Source organism: Uloborus diversus, chromosome 5 (assembly GCF_026930045.1).
Source record: "Uloborus diversus isolate 005 chromosome 5, Udiv.v.3.1, whole genome shotgun sequence".
NCBI classification, from domain to species: domain Eukaryota; kingdom Metazoa; phylum Arthropoda; class Arachnida; order Araneae; family Uloboridae; genus Uloborus; species Uloborus diversus.
The window spans coordinates 21,431,154-21,452,457 of NC_072735.1; the positions used below are offsets into that span (position 1 = coordinate 21,431,154).

The 21,304-nt window shown below is 33.6% G+C and overlaps 1 protein-coding gene across 2 annotated transcripts in view; it reads right to left on the minus strand.

The window, feature by feature from the left end:
* Positions 1 to 21,304, minus strand: part of LOC129222419 (globin D, coelomic-like) — a 110,877-nt gene that overhangs the window by 40,363 nt on the left and 49,210 nt on the right. The window contains exon 1 of one of the 2 annotated variants that reach the window (XM_054856930.1): positions 17,173 to 17,483. The exons of the other annotated variant lie outside the window; for it this stretch is intronic. Within the exon in view, the coding sequence (XP_054712905.1) occupies positions 17,173 to 17,381 (209 nt within the window). The 5' untranslated portion in view covers positions 17,382 to 17,483. Of the gene's footprint in view, positions 1 to 17,172; positions 17,484 to 21,304 lie in introns of those variants that run through there. 2 annotated transcript variants of the gene reach the window in all.

A 21,304-nucleotide genomic window follows, 5' to 3' on the forward strand; every position in this document is an offset into this window, starting at 1 on the left:
AATGCGCCACTGGTTTTGGGTGAACAAGGACGAAACCATTGAACATTAGTAGCATATGAAACTTGATGAAGGTATGTTTCCATATCTTATCTTTTGCACTATCATCATTTGCGTGTCGAATACCTTTCATTTAAGTCTTTTCAAGGTCAATCTATTAGTTAAGCAAACCCTGTACAAACAACTGAAAATTCAATACATTAACTAAACTGTACATTAGTTAAATTTGAAATACATTTTTTTCCTTCTTTTGATCTATACACAATGTACAAAGTTTTGTTAAAGGCTAAGGACATCAAGAGGAGTTAGACAAAACAAAACAAAGCAAAAAATAATAATGCTTTGTCGTTACCAATCAATTACTGTTGTACCATGGTTTACGTTTCGAGCGGGGACGCTAGTATGTATTACATTCAAATAAATAAATAAATAAATAAAATTATCAACAAAGGCAAATGGTGTGAGTAATTATGTACGTGCTTACGATTTAATGATTCATAAGTTCGTTTCTTTTTTAAAATTAATTTTTGATGAATGTTTCGCTGAAATGATCAACGAAGAATGCAATGTGGTGCTGTAGACTCGAAATACAAACTGAACTATACTTATCATATGTTATAATATGGAAATAGTTTACTTACAAAGAATTACTGTACGAATACAAAAATAATTACTTGAAATGTAACAGGTTTCTCAATTATAGTTTATAAATACAACTACACTCATGTCCAAAATTAAGGTCACAAACATAATATTTGCAAAAGCTGAAAAACTATTCACTGTGTTGCCGCGAAATTTGGCTCAGAGGTATATTACAATGGAAGAAAGAACATAGAAACATAACAACATGAAAAATACTTTAATTGGGAATTCAGAAAGAGGATATACACCCAAACCTGTTTTTGTGCGTCCTTTTATTGTGCGATCTTTTTTTTTTTTTTTTTTTTTTTTTTGGTGCGGTACATGAAAATTTCAATCAGATTGGGACTTAAGTGACGAAATCTATAAATATAAAAATGAATGTTTGTCTGTATGTCATCCATGAACTCAAAAACTACCCGGCAGATTTGGCTGAAACTTTCACCGTTTGTTATTTTTGGTACTGGGAATGTTTATAGACCAGTTCGAAAAAAATCCGATCGATAGTTCCTTTTTTTTTTCAATTTAAGTCACAATCCATTGGATAAATACGAATAAAATTATCGGCTGCAGAAATTAATTCGCGTGAAAGATCTCATTGATAAGAAGTTAGCTGTTGCCATTTTTCTTGAGTTTGAACAAATAAATTCTTTCTTTATTGTTTTATGGCTTTTCATGCAACGGGGGGATTTAAAACTTTTTCTATTTGATATTTTTAGCGATTGATTGATCTTGCAAACTGCGTGAGTACAAAATTTGAGTATAGTCACGGCTTCACTTGATACCTGGACCGATTATTATGAAAATTGCTATATATATGTATTTTTCCACGGAGAAGGTGCATAATATGCTCATTGAAGCCACTCGCCACCAGGTGGCACTGCAGAGTAGCAACTTCTGCCCCGTTCAACCGATTGTCATGAAAATCAGTATAATGATGTATTTTTTTGTTGGCGTAGCAACGCGCGTCGGGTACAGCTAGTTATTTATAAAATGGACAAAGATATCTTTAAAAAGGACGAAGTTATCTTTAAAACGAACAATTTTTTTTATGCGGTCCATATCCACCGCCGAAAAACAGGTTTGAGTGTATGTGGGCAGGGCAAATAGTATTAAACTTGAATCAAAGTTCATTTATGCCAGAAAAAGTCTGTCTAATGTGGAGTGGGACCAACGTGCACTGCTATGCAAGCTTCACAACGAACTTGCATACTGCTCATGAATGTCAATGAATGCTTGGGGAAACAAAGTCCATTCTTCCAAAAGCGCGGCTTTTAACTCTTGGAGGTTATTAGGAGAGCAGCCCGGAGGCATAACGACACATTTTAGGCGGATTGTGCACTTTGAGGTAAAAGCGATTTTGCTTTAGATTCTTGTTTTGGGACCTTTTAAGAACGTTTTTAGACACGGAGGCATTCGCTGTGAGATTTGAGTATTATTGTACAAGCGCGCGAAATTCGAATCCATCGTAACGATTTTTCTGCCTAATAAAATATGTTTTTCGATGTGTTCTAGTTAGTTATTGTTAAGACTGAATGCAATAATCAAATATAGAGACTGAAAAATAAAGTTTTACGAGCTCAAAAATGCAAAAAACGCTGATTTTTCAGAGCTGCTAACAGTGGAAAAATTAAAAAATATTCTGAAAATACTTTTTTTTAAAAAAGGCTATACAGATACCCTTACAATTAAACTGAAATAATCATTGCAAACTTTATTTATAAAACTGAAAAAATCCACTTGCTTTGTCAAAAACGCCGCGTGCTTGACGCTTAGCCACAAAACAACCCAAGATCTCTTTTGCCGCCATAGTCCGGCGCCATAACGAGAAGACTGCATTTTGAAGTAAAAGCAATTTTTTTTCTTAATTATGTTTTAGGGTCATCAAGGAGCATTTTTAGCCATAATGGCATTTGCTGCGTCATTTGGATTGTTTTTTATAGGCATCCAAAAGTGTCTTACTCAGTCGTACAGCCAAGTCATTCTTAATCACTTTTCACGTCAAAAAAAAAAAAAAAAACTCGCTGGGCTCATCAAATAACGGCATGGTGCGTTACTTGCATTGTGCAAAAAAGCCTTTGAAGAGAGTATGAAAATCAATGAGAGAACATTCCGAAAGCTGCAGATGAAAACGATTGTTATCTATTCAGAAAAGAGAAAAGTTCACAGTTCTATTCTTGTCAGCTCATCCTGGAGACAGAACTTCATGTCATGACTTTCACACGAGCATTACATGGTGTAGATTTCAAACTCTACTTGCAAGCTCTTTCGAATTTAAAGTGCATGTTCTTCTTCCTTGATCGGCCAAACTACGCTCAACATGTGTCAATCCATATGTGGGACATGCTGTCTTTGAGGGATTGTCTACCTCATATCTATTCCGAATTTTGCAGAGGAAATTTTATGGTAAGGAAGACAAGAACGGTATTTTCGGGAATGTCAATCGACGAAGCTCACGAGCAAAACAATGCGCTTATTAAAGCAGCCGGTGGAGCTGCTGACCGTCTACTATGCTCAGATGGATAGTTGCAGGACCCGAAGTCGCATGAATCGTCCATAAATTCAGTAATATTCTCGAATAAGACCAGCAGAGACGAAGCCACTCACCATGAAAGTTCTAACGAAAAACAACTTTCATTCATCAACAGCGTTGAGGGTATGATTAATACATCTGAATGAAATAAGCACCCCGTTCTTAGAATGAAGTGGTGACCTCATGGCTTTGGACTGACGATTATTTGTAGATCCTGAAACGGCATCTAATTTGCCCAAACGGCAGTAAGAAAATAATTGGCGAATCTCAAGCAAATGAGTTCTTTCAAAAAATACTCATTGATTGCTCCGTTTCTATTGACACACCAATACAGAAAAACAAGTTGGCAGTATTTAACAGCGTTTCACTGAAATCCTTATCTGAGAAAGAGGAACAGCTTGCTGCCGTAAAAAAAGACCGCAGCCTTTTTTCCAGGCTCTATTACATTGCTTGTCAAGTACGTCAGGGGAATTAGGATGCGTCCCCCCAGTCACGAGTATCATATTTATCTTTATGAAAACGGCGAACTTTGATTTGGAAAGAAAGCTCATCTTTCCGCTTGTTTACAGCCTGACGAAGACAACACAGAGCAGCAATCTCAGAATTTCTATATGGTAGTGATGGATGGAGTAGCGACTGTCAATAACTTTCGTCCAGAGCCGAGAAGCACGTTTTCTGACTATGAAATGAAATTCGTTGCTCATTCGAACAGTCCACATTTCGATAAGACACAGAGAATGGATGTAGTATTTGATAAGTATGTACCTGATTTTCTAAAGTCTGTGTTGTTAGTAAAAAGATTAAAAGGTTCTCGTCACCGAAAATGGAGGCTACAAAGCAAGTTCTTAAAAACTGGTCTGAGTTTTTGAGAAACGACTCAATTAAGCAGGAACTATTTGAATGCTTGGAGGACCTTTCAGCACAATAAATTTTCAACAAAAAGTCGTTATTGTCACTCGTCACAGGAGTGTCCTTTGCAATGGCGGTTTTGATTTGACAGGCTTGATGCCTTGCTTTTATGATGAAGCCAACGGTAGAATGTTGTTCCATGCGCACACGGTGCATCTCATGATTACAACCAAGTTTTCATTAGGAAAGTAGGCAACGACGTTGTCGTTTTGGCCACTGCGCTTCTTCAAAACCTCAAGGGGTGTGATCAGCTGCTGTGGATTGGGTTAGACACTGGAAAATCGTACCGAATCTTCGATATATGCGTCACAAAGCTACGACTTGGTCCAGGAAAGTGTGTCGGACTTTTGGCTTTTCCCGCCTTTGCAGGCAATGACACATTCTCGTTTTTCAGAAACAAAGGAAAACGATCAGCTTGGGCTGCATGGCAAGCCTTATCTACAGTCAACGACGTTTTTAAATCTCTTTCGCTACCCTTCACCCCAGAACAGGTACTGTACAGGGTGTTTCGAAATGAATAGCAGGGTTTTAACATGTTATAATATTTATTACACTAAACTTATAGCCACAAGTGATAGATCAAATGAAAGTGAAACTCAAACAGTTTTGTTTGTTGGCATCAGTGCGCATGCGCGTGGAATGTTTCTGCTGCAATCCGATAGAAAGCGCTTGTAGCAAAGATGGCGACTAAAGAACAGAAAGCTGACGCAAGATGAACCAGAAAACTTCATCTTTCAGCAGGATGGTGCTCCGCCTTACTAACATAATGAGGTACGCGATTCGCTTAACCTGACTGTAACCGACCGCTGGATTGGCCGTAAGGGGCCTAATGGGGCTTGTTTCCCATGGCCTCAACGGTCACCCGACATAACGCCATGTGATTTCTATCTTTGGGGGTTTATTAAGGACTGTGTATGTGCCTCCACTGCCAGCCGATCTTCCCAAAGTAAGGAACAGGATTGAAACAGCTGTTGCAGCAATTGCTAATGAGACACTCATCAAAGTTTGGGAAGAACTCGCATATCGTCTTGACGTGTGCCGAGTGACGAATGGTGCTCACATTGAACACTTGTAGGCTATTATGTAAAACTGTTTGAGTTTCTCTTTTATTTGATATATCACTTGTGTCTGTAAGTTTGGTGTAATAAATATTATAGCACGTTAAAACCCCGCTATTCATTTTGAAACACCCTGTATATTGTATTTGGGCTGGAAAAGTATGTCATAAAACTATATGATAGTGGCAGTGAAGAGGATAACGTCAACTTCTCACGGAAAACATTGTACTCTTCTCAAAGGAAAATTGAAAACCTTCCCCAAACTCAGGACGCACTAATAATAATGCTCTTTGAACGTCGCTTCCAGCAACGCATATATCGAAGAAGCGTCTACAAGTAACTCCAGTCTTTCTTACCCTCAAAAGTATGGTTGAATAAAATCGAGCGAATGGCCGGCGACTTGAAAGATATACCTTTATTTCTTTTTTCCTTTCGTTTAACTTTATATTAACTTTAACGTTTTACTGTAATAATGCAACCAAAATCAAATTTTCAGATCGAATGGACTTCTATTCTGCTTCTGAAGCCTGTCAGGAAATAATCGGAAGACCAAGTGTCGTAACTCTAGATGCCGATGTGGAAAAGCTGGTCTCTCTTGCACCTTGTACTTGGTGCAAATGTTCTTGTGAAAATAATGAGACCCACTGAGACATGTCCCAGTAATGTTTAAACTTTGCTTTTGTGACAAAAAGATCTAATTATTCAAAATTTAAAATGTTTGTGATTAAAATTCGGTTTTTTTCGAAAAATTTAAGTAGAAGATCATTAGTGCTATATTGTGAAACACATTTTCAGGAGCCAAATTTTTTAATGCCTTTTTATCGCTACCTTGAACCAAACCCAGTAGCTCGACAGCCCATGGGTGGCCTACTTTGCTAATCTTAGTCTTCCGGACAAAGGAAGGGCTCTAGACAGATGTTCCGATTAGGTGGTCAGCCGGACGCGGAACCCCCAGGGTTTAGTTCCCAAGCATGCTTGGTACTCGCTGCGTTTAACAATATTTATTATTAGGAGACATGGAAAGGTGGAATTACACGCACTATTGCCCGAAATACATCTATTTGTAACACATTACCTAAGGTAAGTCCTATCCACGCGTAAGATAAAATTGGACGCTATAAAAAATAATCTAAATGACGTAGCAAATGCCTCCGTGGCTAAAAATGATCCTTAATGACACTAAAACGTAATAGAAAGCGAGCTGATGTGTGCATCACATGACTTCCTTTTACTCCAATTTAATGTCATTTCCCCACTACCGGCAATTTTAATGTGATTCAATAGTTTACTCTTTAAATATCACCAACAGTGGCCAAATTGAAACAGATTTTAAAACAAATTTTATAAAATCGCCAAATTTGTCGCCAAGTTTGCGACAAAACTTGGCGACCAAAAGACTGGCGATATATCGCAAAGTATCCACCAAGTTATAACACCACCTGAGTTTACATCGAAATTAACAATGATTTCCCCTAAAAAAGGGACAAAGACCCTTTTAGAAGCTCCCGAATGCAACCAAAAGAGGAGGTGCACAATTAGACCCCTCTAGGAGTCTACGTACCAAATTTCAACTTTCTAGGACTTACCGTTCTTGAGTTATACGACATACATACGCAAATACGGACATACATACATACGTATATACAGACGCACGAGAAAATTCGTTGTAGTTAACTCGGGAATCATCATTATGGATATTTCGCGTGTCTATACGTTCTTAGGCACTTATCCACGTGTGGTCGAGTCGGAAAAAAAACTCAATATTCATTCGGGGATGAGTAAAATGGAAATTAAGGTCGATTTTTGAGTGAAATTTTTTTCGAGAATACAATACTGCCTTTTTTGTAAAAGGAAGTAAAAAGAAATTGCTTTTACCTCAAAATGCACTATCTTTTCGTTATGCCTCCGGACTAGAGAGGATAATGCCGTACACTGGCTTTTCCTTTACCATCTCAAACATGTTCAATAGGATAAATAAATACCTTTGTGCTGAACAGTAAAGTAAGACAAAACAACGTTAGAAGAAGCACAAATTTGTAAATTACAGCAGACACGTGTTTCGGCGTTACAGGGAACGCCTTTTTCAATGCAAAAAATAATGAGCTTATGGATGAAAAGACATCCGACAAAAGCCAAGAACAGATAAGCATGCAGCTTAAAAGATAAAAACAGCGGATTAGCCAAACACCAATGACAAAGTTATAAACCGATCAGGAACCAATAGGAATGCAAGCAAAGGCCAAGAGCTTTCTCTTAGGTACGAACCCAGAAAGAAAGAATTCAATTGGACAAAGATTAAGCCGAAGCTTAAACAAAAAGAAAAGAAATTGTCAGTAACCGTGAACCGCAAGAAAGGAAAAGCTGAATGGAAAACCATGAAATAAAATAAACAGAAACAAAAATATTCGAAAAAAGGAAAAATAAAAATAAATAGAAGAAAATTGGGGGGGGGGAGTGTCAATCAAGACAAAAAGGTAAAAATAAACAAAGGAAGATCGATAAAAATGAATAGGAAAAAAAAGGGGGGGGGAATGGGGAAAGGACAGTATTAAAGATATGGGAGCCAAATGTTAGAAAAATATGGAACTGCACTAAGATCGTTAACAAAGTTAGAACTGTTCCTCAAAATATGAAAGGATTCCCAAAAGTCAAGATCTGATGAATTGGGGCATTTTTGGATAATCTGATAAGAGTTAAAATCAAAAGAGTGATTCGAATCCCAACAGTGTTGAGCAATACTAGACTTATTTAATTGTTGTTTTTTCACATAATTTTGATGCTCTTTCAAGCGAATTTTTAAAGCACGCCGAGTCTGTCCAATATAGGCAAGTTTACAACTACAATTAATTCTATAAATTCCACAACAATCAAGAGGGTGAATAGGATCTTTAAGAGAAGAGAATGAACGTTTATTAATTGGAAAGAACACCACCTGGAATTGGAAACGTTTTAGAATCTTAGCAACCTGATAGCTTACAGATGGAAAGAATGGCAAAACAACCAAATTCTTTCTGATGAAGGTTCGGTTAAGAACATTAGTTTGGGATTTATTTGAAAGTTTTTTATAAATGGAGTCAATCAAAGTTGGCGGACAGTCTCTATCAATTGTCACAGCTTTAAGATAATTAAGTTCCACTTTGAGAAGTTCCGACGAAGAACAAATATTAATTGCGCGATAAACAAAAGAATTGAAAGCAGAATATTTTTGATTTGGAGGATGAGACGATAGTCTATGAGGAGGTAAAGAAACAGCAAAAGGTTTGCGATAAACAGTAGTTTCAAAACCAATTTCAGTACGAGAAACAAGTACATCAAGAAATGAAATGCAATTATTCCGTTCTTTCTCACAAGAAAACTGAATATGAGGATCAATGGAGTTTTAAAATAGATAAGTGCAGTTCCATATTTTTCTAACATTTGGCTCCCATATCTTTAATACTGTCCTTTCCCCATTCCCCCCCCCTTTTTTTCCTATTCATTTTTATCGATCTTCCTTTGTTTATTTTTACCTTTTTGTCTTGATTGACACCCCCCCCCCCCCAATTTTCTTCTATTTATTTTTATTTTTCCTTTTTTCGAATATTTTTGTTTCTGTTTATTTTATTTCATGGTATTCCATTCAGCTTTTCCTTTCTTGCGGTTCACGGTTACTGACAATTTCTTTTCTTTTTGTTTAAGCTTCGGCTTAATCTTTGTCCAATTGAATTCTTTCTTTCTGGGTTCGTACCTAAGAGAAAGCTCTTGGCCTTTGCTTGCATTCCTATTGGTTCCTGATCGGTTTATAACTTTGTCATTGGTGTTTGGCTAATCCGCTGTTTTTATCTTTTAAGCTGCATGCTTATTTGTTCTTGGCTTTTGTCGGATGTCTGTTCATCCATAAGCTCATTATTTTTTGCATTGAAAAAGGCGTTCCCTGTAACGCCGAAACACGTGTCTGCTGTAATTTACAAATTTGTGCTTCCTCTAACGCTGTTTTGTCTTACTTTAATGTTCAATAGGATTGAGATCAGGAGACCTTGAGAACCAGTCCATTTTGCAAATATTCTTTTCCTCAACACGTTTGGGACCTTAATTTTGGACATGAGTGTAATTCGTTGTATTTGAACGCAATGAAGTTAGTTATCCAAAAGCTTAGGTAAAAGACACTTTTGTTTAGAGTAAATTACCTCTGGCGTTGCGCACAAATCAGCAAAAACATTTTCATCGATTGTCAATAGACATTTTGAGAATAACATGGTCTTTGTTAGAATAGCATTTTCTATGGAAATCTTGAGAAAGATCAGCAAACTGACATTGGTTTCAGCAACAAATTTGTATAACGCATCATTGTACCCAAATTCTGACAAATTAATGACGCCACATTTTTTGCTTTCCACCTTATGTTGGAATTTAATCTTAATCGTACAAAAACAGTTTTTTTATTAAGAAAAAACACGAAACGCATCATTTCACAGTGATCACTTTAGATTTTGTGGTTAAAATTAGGGTTTTTTTTTTCAAGCAGTTGTTTCCTCTGATTTAACCAGCAATGCTACGAAACTATGAAAATCGTAACGTTAAATAGAAAAGAAAAATATGCTTCAAAAACTGACCTTCAATTTTTGTGTGGACGAGAGGGAGATTTTAAGATAAAAATTTAAAAAAAAAAATCAGAGTCCATAAGTGATGCACTTGAAAAATTTAAAAAACCCACAGAACATTATGACAAGCTGGATATATTTTGACAAAGTACCAAGGATTATTTTTATATTTTATTTAGTTTATGTGGGCAAATATCAGTAAAACTATGTTCTTATTCACTTCAGAAAGCCCCAGGGTATTCCTCTTTTTATCCTTTTGCTTCAACAGCCGATTGTAGACGGTAAAAACAGTTGCCGTGTGCTACGATGCTCTGGATGGCGAAAGCGAAGCGCAATATATTCTTCACATTATGCTTAGATTGCGAAATTCTGTTTTCTGTATCTTCTCTCATAACACTAAATTTTATGTTATTTTAAGCTATATTAAGTTAATGGCAATGTCCAATGCAAATATTTCAGCAGTTAAAGTGTAAACAAAAAGGTTTTTTTTCAAAACAATTCATCTGATAACTGTAGATGCAAAGCAAATTAATAAACGAGTATTTATATTAGAGTTATAATTTACAGAACTAGTTTTGTTTAATTATTTTCTCAAGGTATCGGTCAATTTTTGGTACAATCCCTAGTCTCGTATTTGTAGCAAAATATTTGGGTAACTTTGCCCGTCTATCAAACCATCAGCGTCAAACTGCTTCATTGATGAAACTTACTGTAAACATAAATAATGCAAACATCTAAAGTATGAAATAAATGAGAATAATATTACAGAGTTATAACTTCCTTCTCGTGTACTTGAATACACATGCTTTTTTCTCTTCTCCTTCTTCTTTTTTTTTCTTTTTTCGCTTTATGCTGATCATAAATCATAAACTAGAATAACAATTTTTAGTACAGTAGGCAAACAGATGGTAAAATAAAGGAAAGCACTTTGATTTTTGTGCAAGTTTTATAATATTTTCATTTTCACGAGGGATTTTTCTGAAATTTTCTCGATGGTGATGTATGATAAAAGCATATGGTGTTGACATCTTGACACATTTTCCGATTATTATTTTTTATTTTGACGGTTAGTTAACCAGAAAGGAATGAATAGTTATCAAATGAAAAGATGTTGGCTTTTATATCCTTTTTAATGTATTAAACTCAGTTTGATTATAACATATGTATTCAAACTAGGGCAGCAAAATGTTGTCCACTTTTATCAAACCTTTTGATTGAGAGTTGAGAAGAAATAATGTTACATTAAACCTTTTATACTAGTAATACACGGTGGCACAACTATAATACATAAAATTTTACTTTAAAATAGGTTAAATCTCGTCAAAAAACAAACTTGCCTACTATACAATACGCAATTTTTCAAAAAACTTCTTAATAATAGAAATACCAAGTCAAATCTAAAAGTATTATTTTTCTTCAAATATGTAAACTTACAAATGTAAGAGAAGCAAATTTCATAAATAACCAGCAATAAAATGTTCCCATTATGTAATATCAAAACTGAATAGGTTTAAAAAATATATAAAGAAGTCTTTTGCATTGCTTTTCAGAGCACCTGATTTTTGAGCCTATAATCAATAGAGCATGATATTGAATCTACTATCGTTCTTCCAGAAGAAAGATTTTAATCTCAACTATCCTTTTTTTCCCATAATCCTGTTCCCTTCTCCCTTTAACAATTATATCCTTCTTTTCTTTCACTGTCCCTAATACTCTGTTCCTTTTTTTCAATCTTCCCTCTGTCGTGGTTTTACTTGCACACACACTCCTGTAGGAGAAAGGGTGGCACACATGTCATTTTTTTTTCTCCCCATTTCTTAATTTCGCAAAAAAGAAATTCAATTTTCTCAGAGAAAAAGTGTCCACATGATAGAATAATATATATATATATATATATATATATATATATATATATATATATATATATATATATATATATATATATATATATATATATTATATATATATATATATATATATATATATATATATATATATATATATATATATATATATATATATATATATATATATATATATATATATATATATATATATATATATATATATATATATATATATATATATATATATATTGTGCTCAGGATTCTTTTTAGATTTAAATAAAATATTTCTTTACAGTATAGAATTTTAAAAAAATGTCTTCATTTGTTCACATGTGCCCCTATAGGGAACACATGAGTGAAAACCTGAGGCACATATGAACATGATTGAAAAATGCGGGACAAGCATCATATTTCAACGAAAAACTCGTTAGTATGAAACATATACATTTATGTCAAATACATTGAACAATTTGTAACACACAGGTACTGTGTCAGTTTAAATATTGATCAGTAACTGGCAATAAAAAAAATATTTGTTACGAACTATATAACTTTGCTCACTGTCAAATTTTAAAGTTTCGTTACATGTTATAATCACTGAATTGACAAGAAAAAAACCTATAAGATTAAACAACTTTTGTTATGCAAAGTTTATTCTTGTTATATAGTGCGTTTAAGCTTCATACAAAATATGATGATGAATTTTAAAATTGTTGAATTTCAGTTTTTATTTACAGGAAAATATTTTGCCTTTTTCTTGTTGTAAGTATTATATAACACTAATCTTAATTAGCAGCGAATTATTTAATAAGAAAAGAATTTAAAAAAGAAATAATAAAAAATAATTAATAACACTAATAGAATGCTAATCAACAATAAATTTGCAAACGGCTATATGAGCGGCTATATGTTGTGCTTATAACTGCCCCGTCATCTACATTAGAACTAATTTTTAAAAATAAAGAATTCTTAATTTATTTAAAAAAATAAACACTGCCATAATTTTACTTTAATGTTTATATAATTGTTTACAATAATTAAGTTTGGCTTATTAGTTAGTTTAAAATGTGTTTTCACGTGAAGAAGACAGCGATAAATTTACATACATCTCTTAATAAAACAAAGAAGTAATCACCAGATAAACTGGTTCATTGCTCTAAAAGAAAAGTGGGCCAAGAAATAGGATTGGTACTCCCATTACTTGAGAATTTTTCAAGATTTTTTTGCTTGACGTTATCCTAGTAAAACATACCATTTTCACGTGTACCCCGTGCTCCCATCTACCCCATTTTCCCTATATATACAGGGGTGTGAAAAGTTATGGTAAAATATTTAAGAGCTATAATAAATAGCTAATATTGTGCGCAAAAGTTTAAAACATGTTCTCAAGTTATTTTACCGAAGTCTGTCTAAATATTTAAAACTCACTAATTTCTGAAACTGCTAAAAGCACTACATAAAACTTGAATACTTTCGAAATGTTGAATTTTTGGAACTACGCACAAAGTTACAAAAAGTGTTAAAATTTACTTTCCACTAGTAGTGAGCATGGTTCACCCTTGCGATGTAGCGAGCGCCGCACATTGGAATTAACAACCAGTTTTTCCTGGATAATGCCGGAAGCAACAGGGCTCCTTAAGACAAGCTCATTTTCGCAATTTATAGGTCAATTGTAAACTATTAGTTAGTTTACAATTAACTATTACGTAAACTATTATTTTAAGAATTCTTTAAAAACTTTCTTTTTTATATGAATTAATCGTTCGTTAAGCAAAAAACACATAACAGTTAATTTAACCTCCTTGTATTATGTGCTACTGGTATTTTTTTTCTTTTTTTCAGGTGATAGAATAATTTCCATTTATTGACAACAAAGTATGAGTAACCTGTTCGGTAAAATGTGTATTTGTCGAATTCAAATTTTGGCGTATTTGGTATTCATGTTTTTTTAGAAGAATTAGCGCTCTTTATTTGGGTTTTTTAATGAGATTTATATGATAGATTTTTTCGGTTGGTGTATTAATCCAACGAAATCTTAATGTTTTAACACTATGTTGTATGATGAGATAAACCTGTACAGTTGATCTCTCTTAATACGATCACGTTAAATATGAAATTACGGCTAAAACGAACGTTGCTCGTTAATTTTGGTTTAATATCTGATTGCATTCAAAATTTCACGTATCATTCGTAAAGTAACTGAAATTTAGGCTAAGAGGAACAAAGATTTCCGACCTCTTGACTTGAAATGTTCGTGTTTAAATGCTGTAATTTTCTCTTTTAGAATTTGTTCATCATTTTCTTGGGTAGTAAGAGTCCCATTGCGTAAAGAGAAAAAAATATTAAATATTTTTCATAGAAAATAAAGCCGGTGCATTTGTTTACCGATGGACATTTTAATTTAGGGGAGATAAAACTATTCATATTCCATTTGGGGTTTCCACCTATTCCGCGATTGTCGATTATAATTTTTCATTTTCAATATTTTCCAAGAACATTCATTTATAAGAAATAAGTGATTTTTTCTGAATGTACTAATAGTTAGATTACAATGTGTGTATTAGTAGCAATGTTTTTTAAATATAGGTAACCACTTCTTTGTTTTTCCACAATATCACTCATTGACGGTTCTTACGAATAACGGCTAATACGAACAAATTCATGGATTTTTGACATTTCGTTTAAAAAGAGATCAACAGTATATCTATGTTGATTTTTTGTTTCAAATAGGCTCTAACCCCATCAGTCAGAATATTTACCAAGAGCATCCCTGTGAGCAAGCACCTATACATTGTTCCGGTATTGCTTTCCTGGTAAATAAAATAAACTTTCATATGGGTAACTCGGAATTCAATTATGCTGTTTCGGTACTAGAAAATTTACGAATTCACCCCATTTGTGTATTTTTCTTTAGCAGTGAAAACTCCATCTTATGTTTAAAATGCCAGAATATTGAAACTACAGACAAAAGGAAGTACGCTAACTGCTTTTTTGAGCAATCACGATTGCTTATTGCTTTCATTTGACTGTTTTGATGTCCTATGATTTTATTTTCTCACCAGCACCCTCTGCAGCATCACCGTCGTCCAGCCGCCCCACGATGCTGCTCCTCTAGCGAAAACCGTCTCCAGGTTGTGTCAATATCCTACACTTACACGCATACATACACGCACTTACACATATACATACACGCACTTACACACGCACAAACACATACACACATATACATTCACCTACACACACATACACAAACACCTACACACACTCAAACACATACACACACAAGCATACATACAGACACCTACACACACCTACACACAACTACCCACACACACTCATGCCTGCACACAGACACAAACACATATGCCTACGCACACATACATATTCCCCCCCCACACACACAAACACTCATACACACAACTATCCACACTCATACCTGCACGCAGACACAAACACACAAACCTACACACATACACATCTCCCTACACACAAACTCACATACCCCCCCACACACACACATAAACACACACGCCTATACACACACACACACACACACACACGCACTCGTGATTGCGAAAAACATAATTCGAATTCAAGATGTCAAAATTCAAATAATTATTTTTTTAATTTTAGTTTTTTCATTTTGATTTTTTCTTTTGCACTCGTTGCTTGGCTGTTTAGTTTACTTATTAGCTTAGCAGCTTGTGCGCATCTACAGACTTTTGGTTTAGTCTCTTATTCGCAACTCCAACGAACTATAGGGGGCGCTGCAGCCACTCTCTAATGGCGGACGAAAAAACTAAAACAAACGCACGCTGTAACGAAGAAAATGCTAATAAGCCTAGTAAATTTTGTTCGTATGCATGATTTTTTCGCTCTATTCTTTTTAAATTAATTTTCAAAGTCTTGTTGATATTCTGGCCTACAAAGAAAGAAACGAGAATTCAAGAAGCATCACTAAACGTCAAATATTAAAGCAAACTACGTAGTTCGTAGTTCTAAGCAGCCATTTCCACGATGTTGAATTCGATATTTATCAATTCTTGATAAAACTAAATAATAATTATAGCCTGACAAGAATAACAACTAATGCTAGAAAATTTAATGTGACATTACGAATTATTATCAAAAGAAGATAATACTTCTTTGCCTTTCTTGGCTAGCGCTTATTGTTTTGCATTTGTAGCTGAGTTATTTCTCTCAAATTCCCGAATCGGTAAATTTAAAATTTTTCTGTTTCGATGTTTATAATTTCTGAGTTATGATTTAATTATGTCATGCTATGCAAATTATCAACAAAATTCTCATGGATATATGATGGCAGTTTTCTTTTCAGTTGATCTACCATTATTTCTTTTTACTTATCGAATTCTGTAATCTTTCTACCATTTTATTCCACTCATGATAAAAATTAAAAATGGTGGAATGGTAAACATGCGGAATCTCGCCAAGGCTACTTTGCTCGCACAATACTAAAACTATAACCCTAAACAAATTTGGTGAAACCTTTCAGCTGAGAATAAAAGCAATAAAGTAAATTCTTTCTCGGTTAAACATTTTTCATTTTGTTCTACGATAATATAATCAAGAAAATATTTTGCATACTGTCCATTCCAACTAAATCTGCTGTAAAATATGGTTACTTAAATTAATTTAAGATTTAAAAAAACCCATATTCTTACAAATTCACACAAAACAATAAAAAATTTTACCTGGTATAACGTTATCCAAGTTTGTTAATCCAGAGTTTTCTTGTGTTAAGGAAAACTAACATTATTTTGAGAAGCTCGAGAATACTTAAGGGACGAAACAACATTTCTGTAGCTGAAAGCAATCTAAGACACATCGATTGCGTTAATAAATACTCAGAACAAACTGCCTGTGTTTACGTCAACAGACAGACGTGGAACGCAATATGGCAATGTTTTAGTTTTATCGGCAGTTTTGTAAATCACCGCAAGGTAGCGTATTCGAGCGCTGGAGTTGCGAATTAGCTTTCAATTTGTTTATGTATTTATTATACATAAAAAATAAAGAATAAAATTTTAATTTTAAAAAATAAAGAAGAGTTTTTATTCTTTTGCTTTTAATAGGCACTTAATTTTAACTTGATAATAATGAAGTTATAAGCTTTCCTCCGTAAAAAAGACTTTAGATTCGTTTGTACTCTTTATTGCCTTCTGTTAATATCTTGTGTACAAACCTATTGCATCAATATTGTAACGGATCCGGTAAGACTTCCAACTTTCTTGAAAGGACGACACAGTTCTTGATTAAAAACACAGGAAATTTGTTACATTATGTACAGGAAAGATCGTCAACAACTGCTAAATTAATCATCAGCAATTAAACAAATCTCACACAACACCGTAAACTCAACGGTTACACACGTATTTACTTCCAAATACGAAAAACAACACAGCGAAATGCCTCGCAATAAACAGAGCTAATACACTCTCAGTACAAATTCTCAATCTAAACTAACTTTTTACCCTGCATAACGGCTTACACACCGAAAGAGACCTGTCAACTATTCCAGAAAATGCTACACCGTTCTACACTAATTACTATTTACAGAATTTGTAACAATATAAAGAACTTTTACTTACTTCATGAAAGTAATAACTCCCACATTTGAAATATTCTCCACTAACTGCTTCCATGTCTCCGTCAGTAATTCCTTCTGCTTTGGAGTAAGTTCGACGATTTCATCTTCTAAACTACACTGCATATCACTTTTCTTAAGTTGCTGCTCACTATCAGTTGGATTTTTAAGTTGTTTATTTCCCGAAATAATTTTAGAATTCTCACAACCCATTTTCTTTAAAAAATGTCTGACAACAAAAGTTCAGGATTTTTATAGGTAACTGTATAAGTTACAATCCACAATAATTGTTCTATTAAGAATCCAAAAGTGGTTCGCTGATTTGTTTAAACAGATAAATATCATAGCGCTCAGTTTATATCTTAAAAGTTTTGAACAGGTGGATAGCTTTTTTTAAATATTAATGTTCCGTTCTTGAAAAGCGAAGCTCTTAATACGTTCCAAATGCTAGAACAACATGAAACGCAACCATCTCGAAAGAAAAGCAAATCTACGAATGCAACAGTTTCATACTTCCGAGTCTTTTGAAGTGCAGAGGGCGCTGTATCTCGTTTTAGAAAGAGTTGCAAGAGTTCTAAACTGCGTGGCGATATCAGAAATTGAGAGAGAAAAAAAGTTTCTCTTCACATCAAAGTTTTATTTTATGTATCCGGACATTTAGATTAGGTATGTTATGGTTTTAATCTGGCTCCATAATGTCAAGAATATTTTCAAAATTTTTGTAGGGTTGTTGACGTTAATCCATTTTTATTTAGATAGGATAATTGAAATTCTGGAAAATAAATAAATAAATCTAATTTTTGACACAATCAAACATACACTTCTAATTAATCTTTGAATTATGGTCTTATTAATACTTAATTTCTTAGAACGGTATTTTGAAAAGTAAAGGGTGCTTTGTTCTGGTTAGCACCCCAACTTTTGGAGACCTTTTTAATTTAATACCTTTTTTTGCGATTTTGAGAGGAAGGAATTTTTCTATTTTTTCCCAGAATTTTTTGGATACTTCTACGATTTTTTTTCCTTTTTTTCGTTTCTTATCATTGCTGCGATATATTTTTGGTGTATTTTTATCACTATGTCCGTTTTTACTCAATACTTCAGGTTTTCGCTCGTATTTGGTTAATTTCTTTATTTTATTTCATTTTTTTTTAATATTAGGCTTTATGGAATTTAGCACAACATTCATTAGGATCAATCATTTCGGTCAGTGCCTCACGGCATTAAAAAAAAATGTTTTCCCTATTTTACTTTACATTAAAGAAAATTTATTGTTCTTCCAGTTTCACCATCATTTCATCCATACCCCCCCCCCCTCCTGTTTTCCAGTTTTAATCATACCTTTTGATATATTAAAGGAAGTGAGGGAGGATTTGAAATATAGGCAAAAATGGGGATCAATCGAACAATTTTCGCATAAATTTACTGTTTTCGGTTTGAAAAGTTTCTTAAAACAGTTTAAATACAATTTTGAAAGTAAAAGGTGACATTTTTAACAATAGTAAAGGGCAAATCATTTTGTTATGGGAGGGACATTAACCACAGTTTGTGCAATTCAAGTACCAGTGATATTAGTAAAGATAAAATTGTAATGTCTTTGTCTGTTTGCGTTGTATACTTGTTTTCTGTACGGAAAAATATGCGGACGAAAAAGTTATAAAAGCAACTGTTCCAGTTGAAACATTGAATTAAATAATTCAAAATCTTTCTAAGCAAAAAAATTTACTACAACAAGTTATAAGTAAAATAGTGTTGTAGCTTTTTAAAAGTAAACTACGTTCTTTCCAAACGCTTAAAAAATACAATTGCTCAAACGCAACTTTTTTACGTGACACATTTTTTAGAGGAATAAGTTTATTTTATTTCCTACCACACAAGAAAAAGTAATATATATTGGTCGTTGAATTTTATTTGCATTCCATTTGCAATTGATGGAATAAGTATGAGAAATATATTTAAAATGACTGTCAGGAGGCAAGATTTATCATTTGAAAGAACGATTTGTTTGCGGGATTGACAGATTCAAGCAATATATTCGACTTTAGGATTATTATTCTCGATCAGAGTTTGGTGGACGCAAACCTATTTCATGTCCTGTCAATTCAAAAGTTTTTTTTTTCTTTTTAATGTAGTATGGAAACGAAAATATGGTTTAATTTTTAAGTAATAAATGATACTCCCGAAAACCATTAGATAACGTTTTTATATATTTATAACACAAGCTGCATTACAGAATTGATCGCGATTAAAATATTTATTTTAGTTTACCTATATCATGATGTGCATTTTAAATAATTGGATTTTGAGTGATTTTTTTTACAAATTTTCTGTTGTAGGTACTATAACTAAAAAGGTCTACATTCTCCCTTAAAGTCGTTCACGTAACATATGCGCACAAAAAAAAATGGAAACACAAAGCTATTAATGGAAATATTTCTGTACATTTGAATCTTAACAAAGCAAAACAAAAAAACACCAATATTGATCATTGTTGGGAGATGAAAAGAATATGTTTAGATGATCAGAATCGTTGTAATTTCAAAATAAAACCCGTGTTTCATTTTACAGAGCTTAAACAATTTAATTTGATAATTTAATGCTTTAACCGTTTCTTTTGCTTAAAAGAAACAAGAAGATCATTCATAACTAAATCGACCCTCTTTCTACATGCTAACTACAATTTCCCAGGATTAACTTTAGTTCTCTTTTAGCTATAGGCTCTACAGTACGTGAAAAAACCGTTTAAGAAATAAAGCAGTTTCATGAGAATAAGATAGTTACATCTATGTAAAAGCATAGCTATGAATTTTAATTAAAAAAAGCAATTAGTTCACACGAATGTTTGTCATTTCAACCTGCTAGGAGTTTAATTTGAATGAATTTAAAATTTTGATACAACAAACAATCTGTCTACGACGCAGATTAAGATGGTTAATGCAGTGGTTGGAAGTAGCGCGCTACAAGTAGCGACGCTACTGTAGTAGCTACATTTTTTAGTAGTTTGTAGTGTAGCGCACTACTTTAAAAAAAATAGGGTAGCGAGTAGTTCGACACAAAAAAAAAAGTAGTTTGTAGCGATCTATGGAAACTACTTTTAAATAAACGTTTAAAAAAAAATCAAGATTCAAGAGAATTTTACACAAGTACAAAATGGATGCAAAGAGAAATAAGAATCATAAGAACACGAGCTCACCTCAAGCATATCATTTTGACGCCATACGTTCTATTTGTTGGCACCATTAGTTTGTTTGCCATCGTAATTTTCATGTTTCGCCAATATTTTTTTCGAATAGAGTTTGACTGAAAAAGAAGAGTAATGAATTTACGAAAACTCCCAAATTAGTAACTCCTTTGTTTTTTCTGGCTGCCGAGAATGTCCCGTGGATGAACGTTTTAGATTTCAAAGAGATTGTTGTTCCAATACTGTAAAAGCATTTATTTTAACGACTAGGGGGCTTTTCCCTCTGCTCGTTGACGCTTACCAACCCCCCAAGATTGCAACCTTATTTGATTCGCAAAAATTTAAATCGTTAATTAAATAGAAACAAATTAAGAACGCACTATGAGTTCCCTTTAGAACAAAAAGCACCTCTTCCCCGGGTTTCAAAATAACTTATACAAACTTGCAGAGCTGTAAATACTAAGGGGCTACTGAGCATTGCAAAACTGCAGTTTTGTACGTTTGAGAAGTCGCTTTCATATTCGTGGTCTCCAGGAATATATTTTGCTTTTTAGCTCGGAGCTTGAATTGAGTTGAGCCTAAGATTTTCCTTTAAAAATCGAAACCCTTAAAATTTGTGAATAAGAAAACAGAGACAAACGAATCTAAAAGACGTAACTATGCCAATGCCAAATAAACAATAATTTTAATCGAGTTGAGAATTTTCGAACTTGATTAAAACGGCTTGTAATTTTTTTTCCTTTGGAGATAGAAGCTTAGTTTTCCGACCATAGGTCGAGTTAGCTCTGTAGTAAAAAAAGCCGCGCTTTCCAGTGGCGTGAAAAAGAAAACTCTGGGACAATTCCTTCAATTTTTGCTGATAAATTTAATGAAGAAATAGTGCCTAAATTTAAGCTAAGGCTAAAAAAATCTAGCTAAAAATGCAAATAACTCCCGCCGTAATTAAGTTAGAGCA